General features: G+C 32.3%; 5 protein-coding genes across 5 annotated transcripts; 2 read left to right on the top strand and 3 right to left on the bottom strand.

Annotated features, from left to right (window-relative positions):
• The first annotated feature begins 424 nt into the window (after positions 1-424).
• Positions 425-4129, top strand: LOC140040378 (protein CDV3 homolog A-like). Its single transcript, XM_072086270.1, has 5 exons — positions 425-852; positions 1323-1402; positions 1796-1920; positions 2700-2943; positions 3273-4129. The coding sequence occupies exons 1-5, from the start codon at positions 598-600 to the stop codon at positions 3400-3402; spliced, it is 834 nt and encodes a 277-aa protein (XP_071942371.1). The 5' UTR covers positions 425-597; the 3' UTR covers positions 3403-4129.
• Positions 4130-4798: 669 nt separating this feature from the next.
• Positions 4799-5701, bottom strand: LOC140040379 (putative gamma-glutamylcyclotransferase CG2811). The gene is made up of 2 exons (XM_072086271.1): positions 5359-5701; positions 4799-5119 (listed from the first exon to the last, which is right to left on the bottom strand). The coding sequence occupies exons 1-2, from the start codon at positions 5536-5538 to the stop codon at positions 4817-4819; spliced, it is 483 nt and encodes a 160-aa protein (XP_071942372.1). The 5' UTR covers positions 5539-5701; the 3' UTR covers positions 4799-4816.
• Positions 5702-7895: 2194 nt separating this feature from the next.
• Positions 7896-10905, top strand: LOC140039630 (uncharacterized). Its single transcript, XM_072085247.1, has one exon. It carries the CDS (start codon positions 8068-8070, stop codon positions 10039-10041), a length of 1974 nt encoding a protein of 657 aa, XP_071941348.1. The 5' UTR covers positions 7896-8067; the 3' UTR covers positions 10042-10905.
• Positions 10906-14113: 3208 nt separating this feature from the next.
• LOC140039629 (uncharacterized) lies at positions 14114-17248 on the bottom strand. Its single transcript, XM_072085246.1, has 3 exons — positions 17070-17248; positions 16290-16429; positions 14114-14391 (listed from the first exon to the last, which is right to left on the bottom strand). The coding sequence occupies exons 1-3, from the start codon at positions 17125-17127 to the stop codon at positions 14167-14169; spliced, it is 423 nt and encodes a 140-aa protein (XP_071941347.1). The 5' UTR covers positions 17128-17248; the 3' UTR covers positions 14114-14166.
• A 5112-nt stretch (positions 17249-22360) lies between these two features.
• Positions 22361-24143, bottom strand: LOC140039628 (carbohydrate sulfotransferase 1-like). Its single transcript, XM_072085245.1, has 2 exons — positions 24073-24143; positions 22361-23721 (listed from the first exon to the last, which is right to left on the bottom strand). The coding sequence occupies exon 2, from the start codon at positions 23690-23692 to the stop codon at positions 22625-22627; it is 1068 nt and encodes a 355-aa protein (XP_071941346.1). The 5' UTR covers positions 23693-23721; positions 24073-24143; the 3' UTR covers positions 22361-22624.
• Positions 24144-25083: the final 940 nt, after the last annotated feature.

The raw sequence follows: 25083 nt of genomic DNA, 5'->3' as shown, positions 1-25083 counted from the left end.
CCAGGTCATTGGAATATTCCATTTTGATTATAGTGATTGTATAATCTTATTTACCTTAACGTTAGTGAAATAAATCAGATCAGTTTTTTCTATTATTAAGTAACAAAGTTAAAACAATATTTTAATTTAATACAATAAACACATTTAGCATAAGGCTGTATTGTGTTATTCAATGGTACAATTGAATTTCTTAAATACACATAGGCAAAATGCACTAGGCTTAAACTAAGTACTTACATAATGAAATTTGCGAACTGACGTGACGACATCAATGTATATAAATCACAGACAACAAATGATCAAATACAATTTTGGCTTTTTTTATTACAAATTCTGTGTTATATTTTTAAAATCATATGTATTATTACATCTAAACAAATTATTTGCAATGCACTAATCTTTAAAATCAGCTATATTTTTGTTACTGTTGTTGGTGGTCCGCTTAGTTTCGCTATTTGTAAAAACAATCTAAGCAGACCGCCGGTCAACTCGCCACATTTTTCCCGAGGAAGATCGTTGTTTGTCATCAGGAAATGTGTCAAATCTAGTATTTAAAATAATTTTCTTTTGTTTTATGAACAAATTATATCATTAAATATGACCGATAAATCAGTTGAAGACTTTTTTGCTAAAAAAGACAAGAGTAAAAGGTCGAAATCTAAGGCTAATAAAAGTAAATTTACTACCTCGGACCAAATCGCGAAAACCCTCTCGACAGGCACGACTGCCAGCAGTGCAGCAGATGGTGAGAAAAAAGAAAAGAAGGAGAAGAAACAGAACCAAGTTTTTCCAGTAGTGACTGATGAAACTGGCGACGATATTGTAACAAAGCCAGCAAATGAAATTCCACAAGTAAGCTAATATTTCCTCTTCCTTCGACCTTCCGTTATTAACAATACTTATTTATTTTAGGCCTCGGCTACCTAGCTAGCCAGGGCCTAGCCTACCTAGGCCCAAATAAAACTTTTTTAGGCAGGCGAGCAGAGTCGAGCCAGCCGCTAATGTGTTGATTATGAGGCAGGTTAGGCCTAGCCCAGACTAGACAGTATACTACCTAGTAAGCCTAGAAAGAAGCTTGTTTTACTTTTTATTTCTGCCCTGGCATCTATTTTAGTATTAACTATTTAAAGTATTATATGGGTTCTAGGCCTAGGCCAAATACAACAAGCACAGACCACCACTAAAAATTCCAACAACTAAACACTTTTTTTATATTAATTTTTATATTAGTGTTTGCGATTAAACTCGAACAGTGATACGACTGCCTAGCTCTATTTTTCCTCTTTTTTCATAATTAACATGTTTCCCTGCATTTTTTTTAGGGAGATGATGAATGGAAAGATTTTGATGACCCATCTACCAAAGACTACAGCGGACTTAGGATACAATCATTACAAATTGGGTACAGTAGTGATTCGTTGATTACTTTTTTCTTTTCTTACTAAATTCTCTGAATACCGATCTGTTGTTTTCACAATGCCGCAAGAAACTATCCAGCTATTGAGTCCAACAGTAATTCTACTATATGCATGATCATGAATATGTTTCTGGGAATGCACAGAATTACTATTTGACTAAATATGCATGTAGTATAGTGCCGCATCATGAAAATGAAAGGTAGCTAATCAGTCAAGTACAGGTTGAATAAAATCTGTTTTATCTTTTTTTATTGTTATAAAACGGGTCAAATTTCTTACAATTAATAAATAACTCTTATTTACAAATACAAATACCTTAATTTCGGATAAACAACTGTTAATTCCTAACATTATTATTATTGTACGTACACTTACAGAACAGGAAACGATGCTGATGAACAAATTCAAGAAGGTGATGAATTTGATGAAAATGGAGAGCTTGTAAAATCTGATGGTACATCAGGTCCTTGGAATAAACAGCAAGTAACAGAATCATCTGCAGGTAATAATAATAAAATATGCTCTCTAATTTTTCAATTTCAATTATTTCCACAATATAACAACATACAGGTTAATAAATAGTGTAAGTAATCATGTGGGGGGGAGAGTCATATAAGTCAAAAAGACTCTGAAGTTTGACCCACCCCAAGATATATAACATGAAATCTGAAAAGAAAAAATATATATACATATAAACTAATAATAAATACAAGGAAACAAAGCTACAAATTCTATTTAATCCACTTTACCCAATCTTAACTGGTCTTATGAAATAGATATTTAACGTTCATCATATCTTGAAAGTAAATAATTCTTGTATTAAGATTAAATGGAGCATTGTTCAAGTGAATTTGTGATGTGTTTATACCTTTAAATATCACTAGATTCACTTGACTATAGTTTGAAATTGTTAACAGCCTGTCTTTATTTACTGCAACATTCAATCACAATTGAATCACAAAATAAGTGGGGTTAGTGTGGTTACAAACATATTATATATATTTGGCATACAATCAATTACTATCTTATCTTACCTTAGTGATAAGGAGGCATTAGAGTCATTTCTTTTTAATCGTGGAGCCTGATATTTTATATGAGAGACAACATGTAACATCACTTATGCATTTTCACACCCACTGAGTTAATTTTTAGTTTTAGATTCAGGTAATATTATTCAGTGGTAAAATCTGAACCTACTTTAACCCATCGACCTACTGTAGGTACATAAGTGTATTAGCGCCAAAACAGTTAGAATGTAATTTCTGTTTCTTTGCAATGTAGCTGAAGTAGTTGAAAAACCTGCACCAGAACCGGTCGCCCAACCACCACCAGCACCGGAACCAGAGGCTCCCAAGTCCAACAAGTATGTCCCACCAGCAAAAAGAGCTGGAGCTACTGTGACAGAACAATCAATGACACCTTCTAATGACAGACTGAGAAGAAGAAAAAAAATGACAGCTCCAGAAATTACCAGTGAATCGGACTTTCCATCTTTATCTGCTAGTATAGACATTGCAAAATATAAGTAAGTGTCAATATACTTGTAATAGTAATGCCAAAAATTCAAACCTGCACCAAAAAGCTTCTAATTTTTTTTTTCATATTTTTTATAAGCGATTTTTAAGAGATTGACAGTAAATAATACAAATCTGATATTTTGTATTCATATGATCACAAAACTTTTTCTGCTTTTTGTATTATATTTTTATACCAAAATAATATTTAAAAAAATGACATTCCCTAGGAGGGTATAGGCGTATCTAGTCTACCATATACTTGTGACCTGTTTACATTGAATTGATCCGACATGACATTACTAGTTTTAAAAAAATGTTTAATTGTATTATTTTCCAGAACAAAAGAAAGTGAACGAGATTTTGAAACAGTTACGAAAGGAAGCAGCCGCGGTTCAGCTGAAGACCCGTCCAAAAAAAATAATCAGATAGAAACTCAGAATAAATACTCGGCTCTCCAGCAGAATTGATGTTAACCTTTACATTTAGGAATTATCGACAAGATTTACCTGGACAAATAGATCTACACAACAAGCTTTCCGAGTATTGTGGCTAAGGGCTTCGTTTATTGTTTTTATTACTCCGTATTGTGTTTGCAGGCAAGGGAAATGATTGTTATCTATGTTCTTGAGGCATGTTTTCATATTTGTGTTGCAATATTCATAAAAGTTGATGCCAACTCAGTGACTATGTTTGTCTCTTCAAATCTCAATTTGTACACAATACGGTTGATTTTGTTTCTCCATTTAAGGTTTACAATATGTTAATATTGGGCATTTCGGTAAAATCCTGGAGTACTCCTCCATGGTAGAAATATATCTCGATCAGTTAGAGGGTTCATGTACATTGAATTGATCTAAGTTTATAATTACACTACAGTATAATATTTTCTATTCTCATCTGTGTAGTAATTAGAAATCATTTGATTTGCGACAATCTAGAAACTCATTACGTCATGTTAATTCAATGTGTGTATGCAGGATCATTGCCTCCTTGCTCGATTCCCCGACACAACGACCAACAGCACAGTATGCGTATATAGTAGGTCATCGCAAATCGAACGCCCCCTATGGAATAGCAGTTGACTGAAGAATATCTCTTAATATATTTCATGGTATCAATTGACTTTGAATTCCTCTATTGAAATAGAAATGAAGTACAGCATCTGTTATAATTATTTTTCCTGTATTGTTTAATATCAAAATAACCTAATGTGAATTAAATATATTTTTGTCATTTGAATATTTTTCTGTTACTATTAAAATGTTAATGGATATATTTTCTGTAATATTGAATGATATAAGGACTATTATTGGAACAGTAATTTTAATATTATTGCATCATAAATCTCAGAAACTAAAATAGTATATTATATATAAACTGTATCTTTAGGGAGTATAGCATGTCGGTTTCAAAAGCAAGACAACATTATGTGAACTAAAGTCGTATCTATACAAAATATTAAATACATACTAAATGTAAAACAAAAATGTGTGGTGGCATATTTTATGTATCCGGTTTAACATGGCAGCAGGTTTTAAACACACTTTGGTTTAAAATAATGCTTATTATATCTGCCACTATTCATTTTTTGTCTTCATAGGAAAACGTTACCATAACTACTTTCCATAAGCTATGACATATATACTGATAATTTATAATACTACGCTAACCATCCCCAGCCTGATAACATTTATTAAGATGACCATTATTATATAGATATAGTGTGACAAAAATGATATAGATAGTGACTGTTATTTTCAAATTTGTATTCTCAAAGTAATCAATAATATATCTTTAAAGTGACGTACAACAGTACTTTTGATTTTAAGAAGCCTTCTTTAAAAGAAGTAAAAATACAATCAGTTTATATAATAAAATTGTTCAAATATGCATTACATCAACTCTGTGATCATCTTCATCCCTATCACTGTGTGGATTATATTTCAGAGGGATTCCATTTTTGTATTCTTCTATAAATGGAAGTTCCATCATGTGATCTTTAAAGTTCCTCAAGACATAAAACATACAGGTTATAGGAGTTTGATTCTGGAGAGGATTGCCGTCAGCGTCTTGTACTAATGTTACTTTGATGTCTGTACGTTGGTAATAGATTGGGTGACCCTCGAGCCGATCTAAAGCTGCTAACATTGTATTGTCAATCTCAAATACTTCACCCATAACATTCTAAAAGCATTTTGTGAATAAATGAAATAAATTAATTTCTATTTAAAAAAAAACATCTCATCACTTGGCTATTGCATTAGTTTACAACCATGCTGATTAAAAACAGATACTAGACGCATGGCAATAACCAAACCGTGCCTATAGAAAATACCAATTTACACGTTGCTATACTCATGAGGTATATATATTTATACCTCCATACCTTATACTACTGTATACTATAGCAATACAGTACTTACATGTCCCTTTCCTGGACAATCCAAAATGTAAGGTATATTGTGTCGAGAACCTACGACCAAAGGCCACTTTTCATACGTTTTGGCCGTGCCAAGGTACTTTCCTTTGCCATTAGAGGGATTCTGCAAGAGGTGGTGGTTAGGCTGGCCTCGTTTCAGGGTACCGTACACAAACGATAACATTATTCAATTTGGCGTACTATATACTGTATAAGAAAACACACTATTCATATATCTTTTTTTTTGCAGGGAGTTGTGGCTTAACTTATTAACACGTAAATAAACGGAAATCACCCAAACGTAAACAAACAAACAAACGGGTTCCAATTCCAATGTTCTTGTTTTATGCCATGGTATGTCGTAAGCTCGTGCTTAGCGCCCTCTTCAGTCTTACTCACACCACGGAGAGAAATGTCTTCATATCCATGAAAAATTCTCACATTCACATGAGTTATCATAAACATATTTATAACATAAAAATAATTATTTTATCTACTCCAAAATCACACCTTAAATTTTACCCCAAGTGGGGTTTTTTTGCACAAGCGCTACTAGTTTGGAACCAGCTTCCACTCCATATCCGTCAATGTAAATCTCCTAAGCAATTCAAGTCACTTCTAAAATATCGCCTTTTTCAATAATTCTTGTTGATATTTTAGCGCTGAGACATCAGTAATTAGCGCTTTATAAAAGTGTAATATTATTATTATTATTTAATATAATATTATTAGCGATACGATTTTATAAAGCCTGTTTCCACCACCAGTGACAGATATTACCAGTAGCGAATGAAATTCGAACATTCATGAGTTCTGATTGGTTGCGCTTTTTTTTCACGACGTCATGAAATGAATATTAATATACTCGCGCACCATGCTTTCGACGATGTAGAAAACATTTTTGTTTTATTGTCAACCTTTTTTAAGATTGTTGTTAACATGAAGCTGATTGAAATTTACCGTAGTAAAGCGGCCTTCAATTACTTATTTTCCGCTGCAGTTAAATTATTAATTAATGCATTATTGATTCAATTATTATTAGTAACTAGGCCTGTGTAATTTAATGTACATGGTCATGAATTATTAAACGGCGGTCACGGCAAAATAGGCTAGAAGTAGAATACTAGGCCTATAATTACATCATAGTGGGCCTATTCGAGTTGTTACGGTAATACTATACTAATTTATATTAAAACGTTGAGTATCACGTGGCCTACGTCAGGCTTACTCCTCACCCGAGTAAAGACATTTTTTTAAAATGATGATTTGTTTATGCCTTAGCACTTATTTTTTTTAATATTTTGTGCTTTAGTCATGCTTCAGTTTTATTGGTATCTTTCTGCTAGTTAGTAGGTCTAGTATTTTAGGAGCAGTATAGAAGATTCAGAGACAGATTATAATTGAAGATGGAACCCATATCATTTACTTATAAGCCTACATTTTCTGATTGCACTATTACAAATACAACCAATTATGACAACTTCTTCTCTGCCTAATGAATCGAAAGCATGACGATTGTATGTAGTAATATTAGTGTAGCACACGTATGCGAAGATTAGATTTCAGTCTCCAAAGAGAAAATTGATTTTCTACAATAGATCTTCATTAGACAGTGGAAAAGACAATAATCAGTAAAACGTATTGAATAAAAGAAAGTGATATCACTTCACATGGCCCAGTTATAAATGCCCATTTTTGCTGATTGCCTAGGTTTGTTGACTGGGATTTTAACTGACTATACAATTCTTCATCAACTTAAAATATAACCGATTGATTATTAATATATCATGTTCCCTCTCTAGCTTTCATTACACCTTCCTTTAATTGACTTGTTTTGGGGGGTTTTTTTTCTGTCTTTTTTTAACATTTAGCCTATAATTGGGAATGCGAATAGTATATATTTTTTTTTACCACACACATTACATAGTAGAAGTGCAAGAAATGAAATATCCTATAAAAAGCAAAACAATATGTGAGTCATAGCCACCATTTAAAAAAGTAAAAAAAAAAATCTATATACATATACATACACTTGCACCGATGAAGGGCTAGTGTTGACCGAAAGCTCGCTGCTAACTTTTCTTGCTGTTTTACTTTATCGTTTTGATTTAGCTTTTCGCTCTTGTTATTGTATCTCCATTGCAGCGATCCAGCCACTGATACCCACAGCATTGTCATTTTGCCTTTGGATTTGTATACACTAAGATAATAAATAACTTATAGTATACAAAACAGAGGCATAAATAACAACGATTCTTTGCTATCGGGTCTCTTTTTCAACGATAATTCACGTTAAGCGTTACTAATAAACCGCACTATTATTCAAATTAACTCATTACAATTATAATTAGGTTAGTTTTATCGTGATCTGGCAAAGACGTACGCAATACAATATACAACATCTATGTATGTATTTCTGGCACCTCAAACGACAAACAAACTCGAGTGACATCAATGGCGGAAGTTTTAAATTAGACTTCCACGTAGCATCCGATGAGGAAGAACTATACGCTACGTTGTATTACTCATTCAAAACGCAGCAACACATTAAGTGTATTGTATTAAATGAAACAATGATGGGCTTGCTATAAAATTAGTGTGCGGACATTTACGAGAATGGAGAATGTTTTTAAACAGAGGACATATTAACAATTTTTATTTGTTCGTTGCTGATTTTGAGAACCTTTATATGTGATTTTAGTAGCAGAGAAACATGGCTGCAAAACTACATTTGATAGAAGAATTTCTTGAGTGCTCGGTTTGTCTTAAGAACTATAGTAATCCACGAGTGTTACATTGTCTACATAGCTTCTGTAAAGATTGCCTTACTAAGCACATTGAACCGATGAGAAGTAGGATCGCTTGTCCAAAATGTGATTTTAAAACCGTTTTAGATAAAGATGGATTAGCCGCTTTAAAGGTGAATTCTTTGATCTTAAATCTGCAGAATTTTAATAAAATCCATCAATTGATCAAGAATCCAAGCGAACCTATTGTCTGTACGCTGTGTGATTCCCGTGAAGTTGCAACTGGCCGATGTTTTGAATGTGACGAGTTTCTCTGCGCAAAATGTGTGGAATCTCATCAGAGAATCAAGATGTTTCAAGAACATGTCGTGAACTCACTGGAGGAACTAAAAACCACGAGTTTACGAACACTTTACAAAAAATCACGTAAAGTAAGCAAATGCCCACGTCACGAAGAAGAAAATCAAAGGTACTTTTGCCAAAGTTGTGACGTTACTATTTGCCGTGAATGCACGGTTGTTGATCATCCTAGACCAGTGCATAATTATGTGGATGTCCGAGATGCAGCGTCAAAATGTCGAAATAAAGTTATAGATAAAATGAATGACCTAAAGAAGAAGAAAGGATGTTTCCATGATGCAATTGACGAAATTCAAACAATTGAAAACAGCATATCACAGAAAGCCAGTAAAATGAAATCAGACGTCGTTAGTTCTAGTGAAGAGAAAATAAAATTAATCAAACAAGAGGAAGCAAAACAGTTAACTAGGATTGAAAGTCAGGTGGATAAAAAGTTTGGTAAAATAGAAAATAAAAAATCTTTAATTGAAAATAAATTAAAGTTCTTACAAACAAATGTCGACTTTTTGAATGAAATTTTAAATTTAGGCAGCGATCGTGACGTAGTAAGTATTCGAACAGAAATTGAAAGCACTGCGTCAAGGTTGTTCACAGATTGTAAAATTGATGATAACTTAAAGCTTCCCAAAGATGTTGGAGTGTTGTCTAGTGACAAGCCAAAGCCGGCTCCACGCCCTAGGCTAGAAAAGAAAGGATCTGGTCTAAACAGAAGCGGAAGCAGTTCTAGGGGTGATTCATTCTTTACGACATCGCTTTCTTGTATTTCAAAATTTGGGAAACAAGGCACAGGTCTTAAAGAATTCGGATATGCCCGGCGGGCAGCAGTAACCAAACATGGTGATATCGTGATTACAGATACAAATAATTGTAAGGTACAGATGTATACTGCAACCGGAGAACTTAAACTGACAATCAATGTGGCGAAAGAACCACTTAATGCTAAACAAGGCCCTTTGGACGTTGCAATTACTCCTGATGGACGAATACTGATCGTTCAAGAAGAATGTACCGATATGACGTCATATAACATGAAAGGCAACCTTCTTAATAAACTCGCATTTGTAGCGTCAAATGAATCAACTGGTCCCTGTCTTGCTGTTGGTCGGGATGGCAGAGTAGCGATTGGAAACTGGCAGAACGATACGCTACGTTTTTACTATGCAGATGGGTCTTTAATTTGGAAGATCACATGTCCTAGCCCATGGAGCATTGCTATAAACTCAAAACACCAACTAGCGGTAGCATTTAACGTAAGTTTGCACACGCAGAGCAAAGTGAAGCTTATTAATGAAGATGGCCAGGACATCCATGAGGTAACAATACCGTCCACAAAGACAGAAAATACAGACATGGACCTTACAGGCATATGTTTTGACAAACATGATAACTTGTACATTTTAGACTGGACGATGAAAGTTGTTCATATGTTGAATAACTCTGCGGATGGCACATACCAATACGTCATGTGTGTAATAACTGGGTTAGAATATCCTCTGGGCATCACCTGTACTAATGATGACAAAATGGTTGTCGTAGAAAAGCATTTTGTAAGTGTTTTTAGTAGGAAAGATAGTCCGTAATATTACATCATTATTATACTACAAAAAACTATAAAATTATAGAAGAAAAGTGTAAATTTCACTATGTATAGATCTTAAAGAAACTTTTCTAAAATTCCACCCAGTGCATTGGGTAATAACGTGTATTAAACAATTATATTTTTTCTGTAGACACGACCTAGTGACAAAGATAATGTTTTGAAATTATTACTATGCTTGTATCTCAGTAACTTGCGATAGTCAGTTAGGTGATAACTAATGACAGCTGCAGAATCGGATGGAATCGATAATTGGATTATTATAATAATGATAAGATGTGCCTATTGGTATTATTTTAGTCCATATTTTAGTTGATTAAAAAAAAATCAGGAATTACCTTTTCAGAAAATAAAGTCGTAACTATCAGTCGTATTTGTACTCTATTTCTTCTGCAGCCTAAATAGTACGTTTGTAACCTTGTTATTCAGTTAGGAAACAATCATACACATTTTCATGGAATTAAGCAACTCTTTTATATGATTAATTATCTGATTAAAAGCATATTAATTGCTACTTTATAACAATAAATAGCATACTGTATCTCCACTAACAGAGAAATCGTGTTCTGAATTCAAATAAATCAAATGTAATACATTCTGTTCTTTTTTCTGGTTGGCAATTGCCATCATTCCTTATTGCCTATTTCCTTCAAAAGTAGAGTCCGAATTAAGATCCACTGAAAGTGGAGACTGGACACTGACAGATGTGTTTTGTGTGTATTATGTACGCTTAATTCTATATGAGAGACGAGACCGTGCCGCCGTGACAGCTATTATCGCCTTAACGAAATCTATTTTTAAATTATCAAAATGCTAATGCAATATATCGGACTGCGTTTTTCGGGTCATCGACATTTACAAGTATCTTTTTTAATCGTTGATGTTTTTCATTGTATTTAATCTCTCATTTAAAGATGTAACCTTTTTGAGCTTTGTTTTAAAAGGTTAGTTTTAGTTTTCAGATTAAAAATATTTCTATATTAAATAGTGGTGTGGAAGATGTATTATATTGGTATACTTGGTCATCCATGTCAAATTTACTAATGTTTTAAGTGGTTTAACAGTATTAATATTAGTCTGTTAGAACGTTTTGTTAAATCTGTATTGATCTCGAAGGTGCAACACGATCTAAAATAAACCCCATAATTGTTGTGATTTAAACGTTTTTTTTTAAACCAAACTAAACCTCTGTCTACACTATCAAACTAGTGCCCAAATACGATATGCTTAAATAATGGTAGTGATATGACATCATCATTTCCATATATGGGCACATCACATTTTTTTTATCACATACAGTTTGATTGTGTTAGACAGAGCTTTAGTCATTCAACACAGAGAAAAGAATTGTAATATGTAAAGTTGGTCTTCTGTCTTAAGCCTGATCATCCCGTCGATTCTCATCATTATCTTTCTTTGTCGGTATTCAACGAAGAAAGCACGCACTAATTTCTATATTTTGTTGTACAGAAAATGTTAAGATTTTTATTTCAATCATGTATTATTTAGTTTCAAAATGTATGCATGTCTATACATTGCTTAAATTTTAAGATACAAGATAAGTCTACTTTATTGTCAAAATCTTACAATTTTTTGTACCTCAGTATAGATCATTAGATAATACAAAGTGATAAATATTAAATAAATGAATACAAGTTACTATCTTTTAAAGTTTTGATTAAAAGAACATCATTATTTAAGGTGTATTGTGTCACTGAATGGTAATTTCCAGTTGTATTGTCATATGTCCAAATGATATTATATTTCATTTGTTGTGGACAAATACGACGTATGTTGTGGACGTATACATAGTATAGGTTTTAATTACGAAGGTGATATTAATGGGTAGATCTCATCTCAGGTTTGTACAACGAACAGGGATTTGTACGATTGTTCGAAATTGAAATATATTTTTAAAATGATGCCGCAGGTATTATACTTCATCACTAGATGTCTCATAACAACATATTAAAGACATAAAATTGAATATATTTGACTACACAAGAAAACATTTGACTAAAATCAGCTTGTATACAGTTTTGGCTATCATCTCAGACAACAGTCTCAGCTGTATTAACATTTACAGTTAGGATAAGGGTACATAGTGGTTCGGGTGATCTCGATGTAAAAGGATGATTTGGCCTTCTTGTTATTCTCCAACGTATCCTGTACTGTAGAAGCAATACGAGGTACATGCTTATTGTGTAAGAGGGAATTTGATCAATCCCCCTTTTTAATTAACACAAAATAATTTATTGTCCAACTTCACAAACATAATTCATAAAAATACAATATCATAATTCTTGTTCCACTATTAGGCTAATAATACAATTATTTTCTACATGTAATATTATATAATCTTTTTTTAAACGCTTTACTAAATAAATTACCACGCAATAACATAGATTAGAAATACAAATATAACTAATATTCTATAAATAGGCCTATATACAGAATTAAGTTTAAATTTTAAATAAATAGACCTATGTCTTACGATTATTTATATATAAGAATGCAAAAATACACAATGTGATATTTTGAAATGAAATACACTTAAATAATTAACATAAATATTATCTTAAGTAAAATATGTAATAATTATTCATTTCATAAACTCTTTCAGAAAACTTGCTCTCAAACCTATACTAAACCAATTTAGCGTTCATTAAAAATAGGCCTATTATATCTTGTTTTTTCTAACACACATTGATTAACATTACACACATGAACGATACAAATGAGTCACAAATTGTGGGAACGCAACAGTCATTTGGGGGTACATATTCAACACTCAACACAATTTGTACGCGCACTTGTTTTTTTCGTGACGTCACGTATGAAGCATTATTTCAATTACTTATACATCGCAAAGAATCCTACTCAATTGTTAAAAGCAGTATCAATATATTAATTGAAGAATAGTGACATTTTTAGACATTATTATACGAAGGTACATACAAAATAATTTTACACGTTTTTATATGATTGTATCAAAATAAAAATGTTTATTAAGTATATTACAAATATAGGTTTTATACTTTTTTATATATATATATTATCGACAACTTCCAGTTTTACGAGTTAAGTACGTATAAATGTATAAATCTGCTATTAAATGTGTAAGTCATATCTGGAAATAACCTATCGATTTAAAGCAGTAATATTTACAACAAACCGTGACTTTACGTAACAATCTACATTTATTTATAACTTATACTAATACATAAATTGAAAATATGTTTCAGGTAATTCCAAAAACCAATTGTCTAATCAGCGATAATGCAGTTATATTATCCGATGTTTTTATTCAAAAGTGCCGCTGATGCATTGCGCAATATTGCACTAATAACATGTCAGCTAATAAACAATAGTTGGCAAGAAATAACTTGCATTTTGTCCGTAATCCACCAAAAGTAATCTTTTTTTTATATTTTGGATGATAATATCAGAAAAAGATTGTTTTACTGTTAGACATGCCCCTGTAAATTTCGAGGCTTTCCAAAGTTTGTCTAAAAGTAGTATACATATGAAACGCCATATTTGCCAAAATATTTATCTTTTTACTAATATTAAGTCAAATCTCTGTCTGTAACCTAGACAACTGTATAATGTGTGTAATATCGTATATGACGTTACTTTAACTGTTTGTGGTTTTTCTTTTATCAGGAAAAATCTCTTTCTGTTAATGAAACTTTAATTTTTTTTAATGTTGAACTTTGTTGAAGACTATATTTTTAATATAACTAAATTTGTTCTTTGTTTTAACAATTTTAGTTTAGTGTTCCTACAAAGGTCGATTATTGTAATCGTAATTTGTCCTGTATCACGGCACTAATACAGTGGCATTTACGTATCACATGTGACGCCTGTTTGTAAGGAGAAAAGTTTACGTGATTCTTTCATCAGGTAAGAAATAAACGAAAGCCATATTTTGGAGATAGAGAATTAGGTGAAAAGTTTGTATAATAGTACAGAATGGTGAAAAGTTTCTATACGACACAAAGTTTATGTGATTTTTTTATCAGTTAAGAACTAAACGAACGCCATATTTGGAGATCTAGTACAGAGAATTTGGTGAAAAGTACGACAAAAAGTTTATGTGATTCGTTTACCAGTTGAGAACTAAACGAATTAGCGGCAATGACCAAAGTATAGCCATCATGTTACTTTGTAAAAAACTTGATGTGTTACAAAGATCACGATCGTCACACAGTAAACAACATGATCGGTCTTCTCCATTGTCTTTCTCTTCACATTCACATTTTGTAGCTATGTCTTTACACCCTCGTCTGTTCACTATGCTTGTTTCATTAGCAAAGATCGTTTCGTCTTTCTATATAGATGAAACAAAAATATTTATTTAATATGCATACTGATATTTTCATAACATAAATGTATAAGAAATGCTTCGAGTCTCGGTCGTGGCGACTTGATGACTAACGGAAATTGTCTTTACCGTTCTTGGCTGCACGTCTTCTTTCGCTTTCAGATAGTAAAATTATAGTATTGTTAAATTAATAATTCATGCGTTATAGTTTGGTTGTAAAAACAAATACAGAAGATAAAGCACTCTAACCCAAGACCTCGAGATTTTTATTTAGTACTTTTAGATCTTTTTCCAGCAGAGGTTAATACGTTCCTGTCTGTCGGAGCAGGGGCTAGGGGCTATGGAAGATAGCGGGGGTTGGGTGGCAGGGGAGTAATGTTGGATATTACTTGTGTTATGTCAGTGTAGTAATAACGGTATCTAGTCACGGTAGTCGGTCAATATGCAAACTTATAGTCTTATTGACCATAGAAAGCAAGCATTATAGATGTTCGACTTGAACATTAATAATTCAAAAATATAGTAGTAAAAGACTCTATAGATTCATAGATTAAAATCTTATGTTCTCGACACACACAGATTAATTATGCGCCAAACGGTGTAGTGTTTTATCCCCGTCATTAGTCAACAATATACCATTAGTTGGTTATTATTATAGACAATTGTCGATGTATTTTGTATTTGTAGCCTACACTAAAAGTCATGGTTCTATGTATTGATTACCGTATACTATTGTCTTTTAAAATGTATTTAATACAGTATACAATTTTTTATTAATATTTTGTATTTTCATCGTCGTCATTTATCAACCTATTCCTCATCCACATATCCATTATACTGCAGTGTATATCGTCATTATCTTAAAAATCATCGTTATTATTATTAGACCTATATTATATACCTATATAATATAATTGATATATAAATATTGTAATACTTTAATGTATAATCGTTACCCGACATGTAGTAGATCTACCATGCGTAGGACCGTTGTAACAGGCCTGCATTATTTATTTAAGGCACTGTTGAGTGTAATCTGTAATGTTGTTTTACGAGCAATAAGAGAAGTTATTGATAAATTTTAAAACACATAAAATGCCGTTATTATCGTAAGATTATGCATACATTCCGCTGCATCACATGTTATCAAAAAAGCCGCACCATTGACAGCAACGAAATTACATATTCCCAAAGACTCAAAGGGGCATGCAACGGCCACCATGTGCATTATTAATGTTTTATGGAGCAGTTTGTTCTCGTAATTTTGAAATGTTACTCGCAACATATTCTAGTAATATTTACAGACAAAGGGGTTTTAAAAGATCATAATTACAAACAGCTTATAGAATGCGCCTTTTAAAAGATTTTTTTTAGCCAAAGATGCCTTGCGGATATTCTCAAGGCTATACGCTAGTGTTTTAACATCGAGCACTGTGATTTTCGAAGTCGATAAATCATTACATAGATGAATAATTCTGATTTTAAATAAAAACAAAATCATCCCCATTTTTTATGTTTAATATTAAAACATCAGTTTTAATTGTCACTACAAATATACAATTTTCAAGACATGGTGATGTAAGACTCTCCTCTCCGGTTATGTAGTTACGCAAAATCAAATAAGCACTACTGTAGATTTGTTAGTTAGTTATCCGCACAAAAACGTGAACGTAGCCTACGTTATGCAGACAGAAAAAAGATTACGCCATTACGACCAGATATGTTGTTAGTACTAAATTCTGTCTATTTTGTGTCTTATATTATAACACAGTATTATACTGTATGAATACTACATACAGTGTAGCATAGGTGAAATTAAGGGACCCACCTTTTATTCTAATTGTCAACATGATGACGTCATCAAAACGAAACATGCTTATATTGTGAAGGCTTTACACACTTACGATACAGCCTGTATCACATTCAATCGTGTGGACACCATCTCCAGTAAAAGGGTCCTGGCATTCCTTTCTGTCGTTTTCAATAACAATACCATGTAGGCCTAGACGATAACACTGGTGGCATTTAATGGCGTTGCACGTTCCTGTAAAGGTTTATAACATATGGTTTAAACATATAATATTTATATATATCAGTATTATTATCGAAACGTATCAATATATCGCGTGTAACTCGAGTGTAGGCCTACCTTATTTTAGATTGTGTGCACCGGCAGTCAGACAAATCAAAGAAAACTTGCAATAATATGAGACGTTTCATCACTGAACAACGTCTTGTAAGTTTCTGATATTTAACACTATATTAGTGTTGCTTTTGCCCATTTAAAAGCTGAGCCAAGCAAAATGAAAACTCGGGCAACAAAAATGTGAATTTTAGCTCTTAAATGTCAGTGTTATTATTATTTTACAGAAGTGTTAACAGAGCTCAAATTCATGAAAAATATCTGATTATTCATGAATAAATGAATTAATGAATAACTTGGCAAAATATAGAGAGATAACAGTATAAAATCCTGTAAACAAAATTATTTCCTTGGTACTATCTGGTTGGTTGGTACAGCTGTGTTAATGATTTCGAATAGGATGTGTATATGGGGGTCAGAAAGGGATTTTTACAAAGGCATGTGTATCAAATAAACCGTATTACAATTCATTTTCGCTGTGGATATAGATAAACCAGTGGAATACTCCCTTGAATGCATATCCGATAATTTTAAAACTTACCCAAAAATACAACTACCAAACCGAACAAACACTTAATAACAGAAGATAATATATTCATATTTATTTTGTGGAAGTTCTTATTCCGGACTGCTGTTACCTCTGCTTGCAATGATACTGAAATATAAGGAAGTACAGTATTTATCACACTTGTAATAAAAAAAAATCAAACTTTATTTGACAACAAAAAAATGTGATGTGCCCATATATGGACATGATGATGTCATATCACTACCTTATTTAAACATATAACTACCATATTTGGGAACATCACCATTTTTATTTTGTCAAACAATTTGTGTTCATTACAAATGTTTATAGTATAGTTTATGGACAGATAGACATTTACAAAACCTAATCATATTGCTCGTCACTGGAAAGTACCCCCTCAATATAATGGATGATTTCCCCTGCAGAGAGGGATACAAATATACACATATTGAATCACATCAAATTAGTGTTTCTGTCCATCAAGCATCTTATTTGTTGTGATTGTTGCTGCTTTATAATATTTAACTTTCGTATTTTGTAAACACGGTAAAACGTTCTCTTCCTTAACCATTGACAGAGAACACCCTTGTAAGAGACACTCCTGTAAAACAAACGAGGGGAAATATAAGTTTGAACACTACTAACACATATTCATATGACACCTTGAGACCCAACAAGTGTCCCCATAATATAGGTTCTGTAGCAGAAAACCATTGAAGTAAATTTCTTCATAATCAAACCTTACTAAATCTCTAGCTGAGTGCTTATTATTAAACAGATAACATCGAGGGCATACACTTTAGTGTTATGTTTAAAAGTGACTGATGTGATGTAAGCGTGGGTTGTTATCTAAACATGTTAAGTACGATGTATGCCACGTGCCTTGGTAATCGTGGTTAAGTCTCTGTATTCATTCACCCTACATAATACATCATACTCGGGTAACAAACCATTGATAATGGCAACAATGATGATAATGTTAATGGATGAGGTGATGGTGTTGAGAAGAACGACAAAAGATGAAGACAAAAATGATGGATGGTGAGAGAAGGACGAAGCAATTCCTATGATGACAAACGGCCTATTGAATATGTCACCGTTAGTCGTGTCCTATTAGTTGATAACACATTCGTTTTAGGCTCTGTCTGCACTATCATACTTTATGTGACAACAAATGCGATGTGCCTAAATATGGTATTGATATGACATAATCATGTCCATATATGGTCACATCACGTTTTTGTCACATAAAGTTTGATAGTGTAGATAAAGCTTTAGCGCACCTCCGGTATTTACTTTCCAGCATTCCCATCACTTCGCCAACTTTTTTTTAACCCATATTTCTCATCAAACACAAATCAGACTAATAACTTGGTACACACCTCACCTCTGGCATTAATTACTGAACTTGACACACGAACATTCTGAGATTAGCATAACTGCAATCAAATCCACTTACTTCTCTTCACTAGTAGTTTGTAACTATACGTCTAATTAATAATTACTCACGATCATACTTAAGCTTTAGTGGATTATTGTAAATGTTACTAGCTTATAGTCGACATAAGTAGATATTAATCTGCAACTGGTCGTTAACCGAATTCAAGCTTACCCATAAGACGGGTTTCTTCAATTTTGTTTCAATAAACTACGGTGTAATTTAGCTCTATTAACCGATGATAAAAGTGCCACATTAGTCTAAGTTGAATCCTAGTAAGCCAATTTATTACGAAAATGGATGATACGTTTTATTACCTTCGTTGTGCTAAATGTCAGAATTCTGTTCAATACCTGTGATGTTTCGCTCACAATTTTAAGTAACATCTATTTCATGTAATTCGATGTAGCAGATGACACGAATGTATTCATTCAGAATGTGTATGTTACTTATGTTTTTGAGAGCTAATACGCTATAATTTAAGTTAATTCAATGATGTAGGCCTATAAATCATTCTTTCGAACCAGATTCATTTGCTTATTATTGCCTAAAAGGATTATTTTGACATTTACGTTTTGATTGACGTTCTGTTTCATCTTAACCGTATTTGAATTTTGTAACTGATTAATTTGTTTGAAGTCTAAAAACATGTTTTTATATAAATCATAATTATTTATTTATTAACGTGAGTTTGGCTGCTTATACCATGCTTGGACCCTGTTTACCATTAGGTAAATTAACTTGCACGAATCGAAAGCATTTAGTATTGCGCATGCGTATTCGTATAGTTGAATACACTAGAACCTCTCTTTTCGGACACATACTCAGGGGAAATCCCTATAATATTAGGGGACATTTTTTTTGTGAAACGGATATTGGACAATGTGACATTTCGGTCAACCTCTATTCAGGAACACCAAACTGACACTCAATAAATCATTTTTTTTTTATTGTGACTAGTAATGTTCATCCATCTCATTATCGGATTTAAAAATATACTTTATTGTATTTTATTTCTGTCAAAACAGTATAAATGACCATACGTAACATCGACCTCTGGCTATTAACACTACAATAATTCTTATATAATTCACTTCAATCCTTTAGGATATATTATACGCTTGTAGATTGTAAGTAAATAATCCATTTAGCTAGTTTGTGTAAAACCAAACTTTCCACCTCTGGTTGGTTCACAGAATTTATTGTGATAAATATAAGTCTAACAGTCATTTCAAAGTAAAAGTTGCTGTATTTATATATGTTATCATACGTCGTATACGTAAGCTGGTATTCGGTAACGTGATAATAAACTTTCTGAACACTATATGTATAATAGTTTATTTAATAACTGTAGGCCTATTTAATAATAATATTCAGACTTAAACAATCGAACCCCTCACTAACAGGAAACCTTTAGACCTACGAAGTATCCACAGGAGGGACGGTCGCGTTAAAGAACTCGATACTGCACATGTCTAGAGACAATGTTCTTGTCTATAGACACAGTGCGCGAAATCGCCTGGTTAAAATGTATTGCCTTTTATTCGTTTCACAGCAAAGTGTCCACCCAATAGAGGTGCCCCCTTAATGACGTGTCCCCTGAAGGAGGAGTTCTACAGTATAAGTATATAGGTAGGAAATTGATTTTTACCTTCACATGAAACAAAAGACATTTTAATAAAATACAACAACAATATAAAACAGAAGTGAAAGACGTAGATAAACGTATTTACCATTTTAACCATTCCTAACCGCTAAAATACATAATAATTCACATCATGTGAAAGGACAACATGCCCTAATTGTTGTTGGAAATTGGATTTGATAGTGCTTGCTAGTAGTGCGTTGTAGTAACTCGGTGAATTAAATAAAGCCTTATTAAATGTAATTGTTATAAATGTCACAATTAAAGTAATTATTTCGTATGCATTCTTAAAACCACTGGAAAAGATTGATGTTTCTACACTTTAGAACAAAGACTTCTTTTAGAATCATCAGTAACCAGATAAATTTAGTTATTATTTAACAGCCTTGGAATCGTGTTTGATTACTTCATTGTATAAAAGATTAATTATCTGTTTAGTTTTTTTTTTTTCATTTATTTTTTGATTTAATGAAAATAAAAAACAATCATTATTAAGTAGCATCTCTTCTTATCAAACAAATAACTAATACAATTAATGTTTATAATTATTAATATATAATATATAAATTTAAGTATATCCCCGGGCGGTTTAGAATGAATGTTCTTTCGTGATACAGACACTGTTACGAGACTTCAATATTGAAAAAATGTAAGTTAACGTCTATAGGCCTATATTAAATTAGTAGCTAATATAACATCAACACATGTCGGTCGATCAGACGAGATCCAGTTCCAAAAAATACAATTATTATTATTACTAGAACATTCTTTCCAAATGAATTATTCGGACAAACAGTGGTGTATCCACCAAAAATGTTGTTGTTGTTTTTTAAACTAATATCTAATATAGTCCATCTACCAAAAATAAATCCATTACACAAATTAGTATCTGGTAACTGTGATTAGCCTATCAAAAATATGGTATGCAACTGTTGTACTTACCGTGATACTATCAAACTTCAAAATTCCTCGGGATATTGTTGTAGAATAAAGGCTTTCTGAAAAGTTATATTACAATTTTGAGAAATATGCTGCTTCCAATTACGTGTGTCGTATCGACGCGTTCAACGAATCAGAATAAGCGATTGTTATTAAGTCTATTATATGCCAAACACCATTGATAATATTATAGTTCTGTTTAGGCATATAATTTGCGAGTTACACTCTCTTCGCGTCGATGGGATCAGTACTGACTTGAGCACAGGAGGATTCGTACATTGACATTTAAACATTAAAAACTACAACGCAGTGTCGATCTTTATACCCGTGGGATGAAATTACCGTCCGTCAATAACCAATGATGGCGCAATGATAGACCGGTTAAGAGTTTTATAGCGCGTACGTCATCGGTAATTTGGGGCGTCTGAACAAAATCTTGGCTTATCACGTTCACCAATTCTTACTATCATCCATTGTGAATGTCAGATATCTATTAAGACAATGTGTTTACACACTTACCTGCATTTAGTAATTTCAATAAATAGGCGAGATGCCTGTAAGCGTATCATACTCTTGGCATTGATAGATTATGGTTGGTGCTCGCGATGCATTGTGCGAAAATGACATAAAGAAACGTGTTTCGGGGTTGTGTTTTTTTTCTTCGAAAGAGTAAATTGTGCTCCAATTTTAAGTCGATGTAATTGATTCCTTTCTTTTTGGAAATGCATTTCATATATAGTTTTCTAGAATTATTTAAAAAGAAAGAACGTGTTCATTTTGCCTTTTTGTTTAAATATTCATATATGGGTATCAAATCAATCAACTAAATACAATTTTACTTATAACATTAAATTTTGGAATTTGGCGTTATCACGGAAGCCATAACAATTACGTTCTTGATTTTAGGCCTAGGCATTAATTGTCGGCCTTCTACGACACTTGTGCCGTAAAATAAATATTAAACATGACGTGTGTAGCAAAACTGTCATTCTACTATGCTAAATACTATAACAAAACAATTTGTTTCAAATTGACGCGAGTATTGGTTAAAATGATGGCGCTGTTTAATTTTTTATCAACACGTTATCATTATAAAATACTGGTACACCACCAACATCTGTAACGTTTTAACAATATATTCATTTTGTAAAATTATTTTTAGATGTAAGTCATTACACATTATACAACCAATTATTATCAGTATGTTCGTAATTTTGTTCTTGCTTCAACTTATTCATAAGATCAATACTATATAAAGGCCTAGGCCTAAGCCCATCATATAGTATATTTAACATAAACAAGAATGTTGGGAGGGAAATTAATGTAGGCCTACAATAACTGCAAGTTCAAAATAAAATCTATTCCTTCTATGAAATCACTGCATACAAAAGAGATCAAAGGAAGGCGCAAGCAAGCATTTGAATACACTATTTTGATAAAATAAGTGTGATGTGCCCAAACAATGGTAGTGATATTCCCAAATATGGTAGTGCTATGACATCATCATATCCATATATTATGTTGATACCGTAGTGTAGACAGAACTTAAGTGAATTCTGGTTTGGTAAATGCTTTATACGCTATTTTGCCGTCTATGTCCAAAAGTTGTTTTTCGCCATTTAATACTTCATAACCTAATGACGTCATCGTATGTTTACATTTTTCTTGTATCTCATTTAATTTATTTAAAGCAATCTCTTTTCTCCAATTGTTAATGATTTGATAAGAGACCCTAGATGTACCATATGGATTACCACTCTGTTTGTTGGTATTGTTATTTAACCAATCAGTTAAAGCAGATGGGTAATCAATACCTAAAAAATTATATATCTCAATAGAGCTTTCAATTGGAAAACTAGCCACGTCCTCGTATCTTAGTAGTTTGTACTTTCCTCTAAGCCAATCAGGTTTCGACGAAACGTATTCTATATTTCTTGTAGTATGTTGACACAAATCGACAACCTCGTCAGTTGCATTTCCATTTCTACGTTTTCGAAGAAAATCTGAATTCGGTTCTTTTAATTTCCACCTGGAATTCATAACGGCTCTAGGATCACGAACTAGATGTAACACTTTTACATTTGCTTTTTCGCTTTCAATAAAATCACGCAACAACGCAATATCAGCCACGCGGATAGTTTTTATGGCTATTAGTTTGGACACATTGCAACGCTCACTAATCTTTTTAATTCCAGATTCCATTGATAAACCTTTGAAATTGATAGATAAACGACGATTGTAACCCTTTTCCCACCACTTCGATAAGTAAGGAATATGGTGGATATCACAAGTTGAAATACTTTCTATCATTTTTAATGACAACGTATCAAATTTGTCGTTTGATATCTCATGGTTTAAAGCCATATATGTGAAATACATTAGAGGCTCAAACACATAGAACACGTCTGGATTCTGATTGAACAGTTCTCCGAAGAAAGAAGTTCCAGACCTTTTACAAGATAAGATGATGACAACATTTGGCTTGGTGCCAAAACTTTTATAGTCTGGTTTTTTACTTTGCTTAACTGTCCATATATGTTTTAACGCCCTCTCGATGTTGGCAAGTAGGGTAATATTTCCAAACATTCCTGTATTCGGTGTTGGTTGACGCATTATTGGGTAACTAGTGTGAATATTTCCAACTGAAACAAAAAAAACACATTATAATAAAAAGAAATAGCCGATGCAAAATACACAAATATAATGAAGATTTTGATCAGTGTTAATTCCAATTTCATCAATAAAGTCTAATTTTTAAGCTGGAGTAAAATATTGCAAATAACAGATTAGTCCACGAGAATGTACATTACGTCAATAAGTCTGTAATGCGTCAACTCATAGTATATTTCCGTTTACTGTGACGGAAACAGTGTGTATAATATCTAGTCTTGGATTTACTTTAATAATGATATATTATGAAATAAGCCTAAAACCAATACAAAAACCAATAAGAACATAGGGCCGACTAATCCCTTTGTTTAATCATACCCTACCTTGAAAACATAGTGTTGATGCTAGTACTATAAGTACAAAACATATGAAGATCCGAAACTTAAGTGTATGCATTAAATTAATCTGGTACAACGACAGACAGAAATGTCTAAAACCCTGACGTTCCAAATCACTGTAACAAGTGATTTTGGTAGAGTTTAACATTTGTATTATAGTTTGATTTATTGATCATCATTGTTCAATATTCACTTCAAAACTGTAAAAATCTACATATGTATACGGGTTTATTTTCCTTTTTTTGTCTTTGTATTTCACAGTCGATTACACTCTATTACACTCGCATCGATTATTCTGTGGGAATTACCAATATGTCGTACATACTACGAGACCTTATACCTTAACTGATCTAATCAGAATCAGATAATAATAGTTAAACTACAATTATAATTCAATTTTTTTTTTCATCGACATTTTTATTCCATAATCAAAATAAAAACATATACAAATACAATACAAATAATAAGATAAGATAAATATCGTGTGACTTGTTGATGAGTAGTATGGTTCAGTTAGCTTGTGTAGTGAACCTAACAGCAAGTCAATAATCAGCACTACTACTACTACTACTATGTGTTATCAATATTAAATTCCTTGGGTAGGCCTACTGCAATTTTTTGTACTATAATTACATGTTTTTCAACAATCATCTTTTATATTAACTGAGTACTGTAGTTTATTTCAATAATTTATTAAGACTACATCATGTTTTTCTGTTTTCCTGATGGTTTGATTTTTAGTACTTAATTTGGATCTTTACAATTTTACTAAATTAAATATGATTTGCTACAGTAGTAATATTTTTATAATTATCGTTTACCATATAGTAATTTGTTTCATATTTATTTATTTATTTTAATATTTTGCATATACATACGTAAACTGTGTAGGCTATACTTTGATACTTAATTATACTTATTTATATTTGAATAGTAAATGTGTATTTTATTTATCTATGTACTGCATGTCTAAGGATGGATAAACAAGCCTGCGAG

The sequence above is a fragment of the Antedon mediterranea genome, chromosome 2 (assembly GCF_964355755.1).
Source record: "Antedon mediterranea chromosome 2, ecAntMedi1.1, whole genome shotgun sequence".
In the NCBI taxonomy this organism is placed as follows: domain Eukaryota; kingdom Metazoa; phylum Echinodermata; class Crinoidea; order Comatulida; family Antedonidae; genus Antedon; species Antedon mediterranea.
Note: the sequence above shows the minus strand (reverse complement) of the source record. Positions and strands in the feature narration are given on the sequence as shown.

Bases quoted from the DNA above. Each gene is read 5' to 3' on its own strand.
- LOC140040378 (XM_072086270.1), top strand. From the start codon at position 598: ATGACCGATAAATCAGTTGAAGACTTTTTTGCTAAAAAAGACAAGAGT. The intron at 1,403-1,795 runs GTACAGTAGTGA...GTACACTTACAG, and splicing joins ATACAATCATTACAAATTGG to AACAGGAAACGATGCTGATG. The intron at 2,944-3,272 runs GTAAGTGTCAAT...ATTATTTTCCAG, and splicing joins ATAGACATTGCAAAATATAA to AACAAAAGAAAGTGAACGAG.
- LOC140040379 (XM_072086271.1), bottom strand. From the start codon at position 5,538: ATGTTATCGTTTGTGTACGGTACCCTGAAACGAGGCCAGCCTAACCAC. The intron at 5,120-5,358 runs GTAAGTACTGTA...AAATGCTTTTAG, and splicing joins ATTGTCCAGGAAAGGGACAT to AATGTTATGGGTGAAGTATT.
- LOC140039629 (XM_072085246.1), bottom strand. From the start codon at position 17,127: ATGAATATATTATCTTCTGTTATTAAGTGTTTGTTCGGTTTGGTAGTT. The intron at 16,430-17,069 runs GTAAGTTTTAAA...AAACCTTTACAG, and splicing joins TTTGGTAGTTGTATTTTTGG to GAACGTGCAACGCCATTAAA. The intron at 14,392-16,289 runs GTAAGTGTGTAA...TCATCTATATAG, and splicing joins AATGTGATACAGGCTGTATC to AAAGACGAAACGATCTTTGC.
- LOC140039630 (XM_072085247.1), top strand. From the start codon at position 8,068: ATGGCTGCAAAACTACATTTGATAGAAGAATTTCTTGAGTGCTCGGTT.
- LOC140039628 (XM_072085245.1), bottom strand. From the start codon at position 23,692: ATGCGTCAACCAACACCGAATACAGGAATGTTTGGAAATATTACCCTA.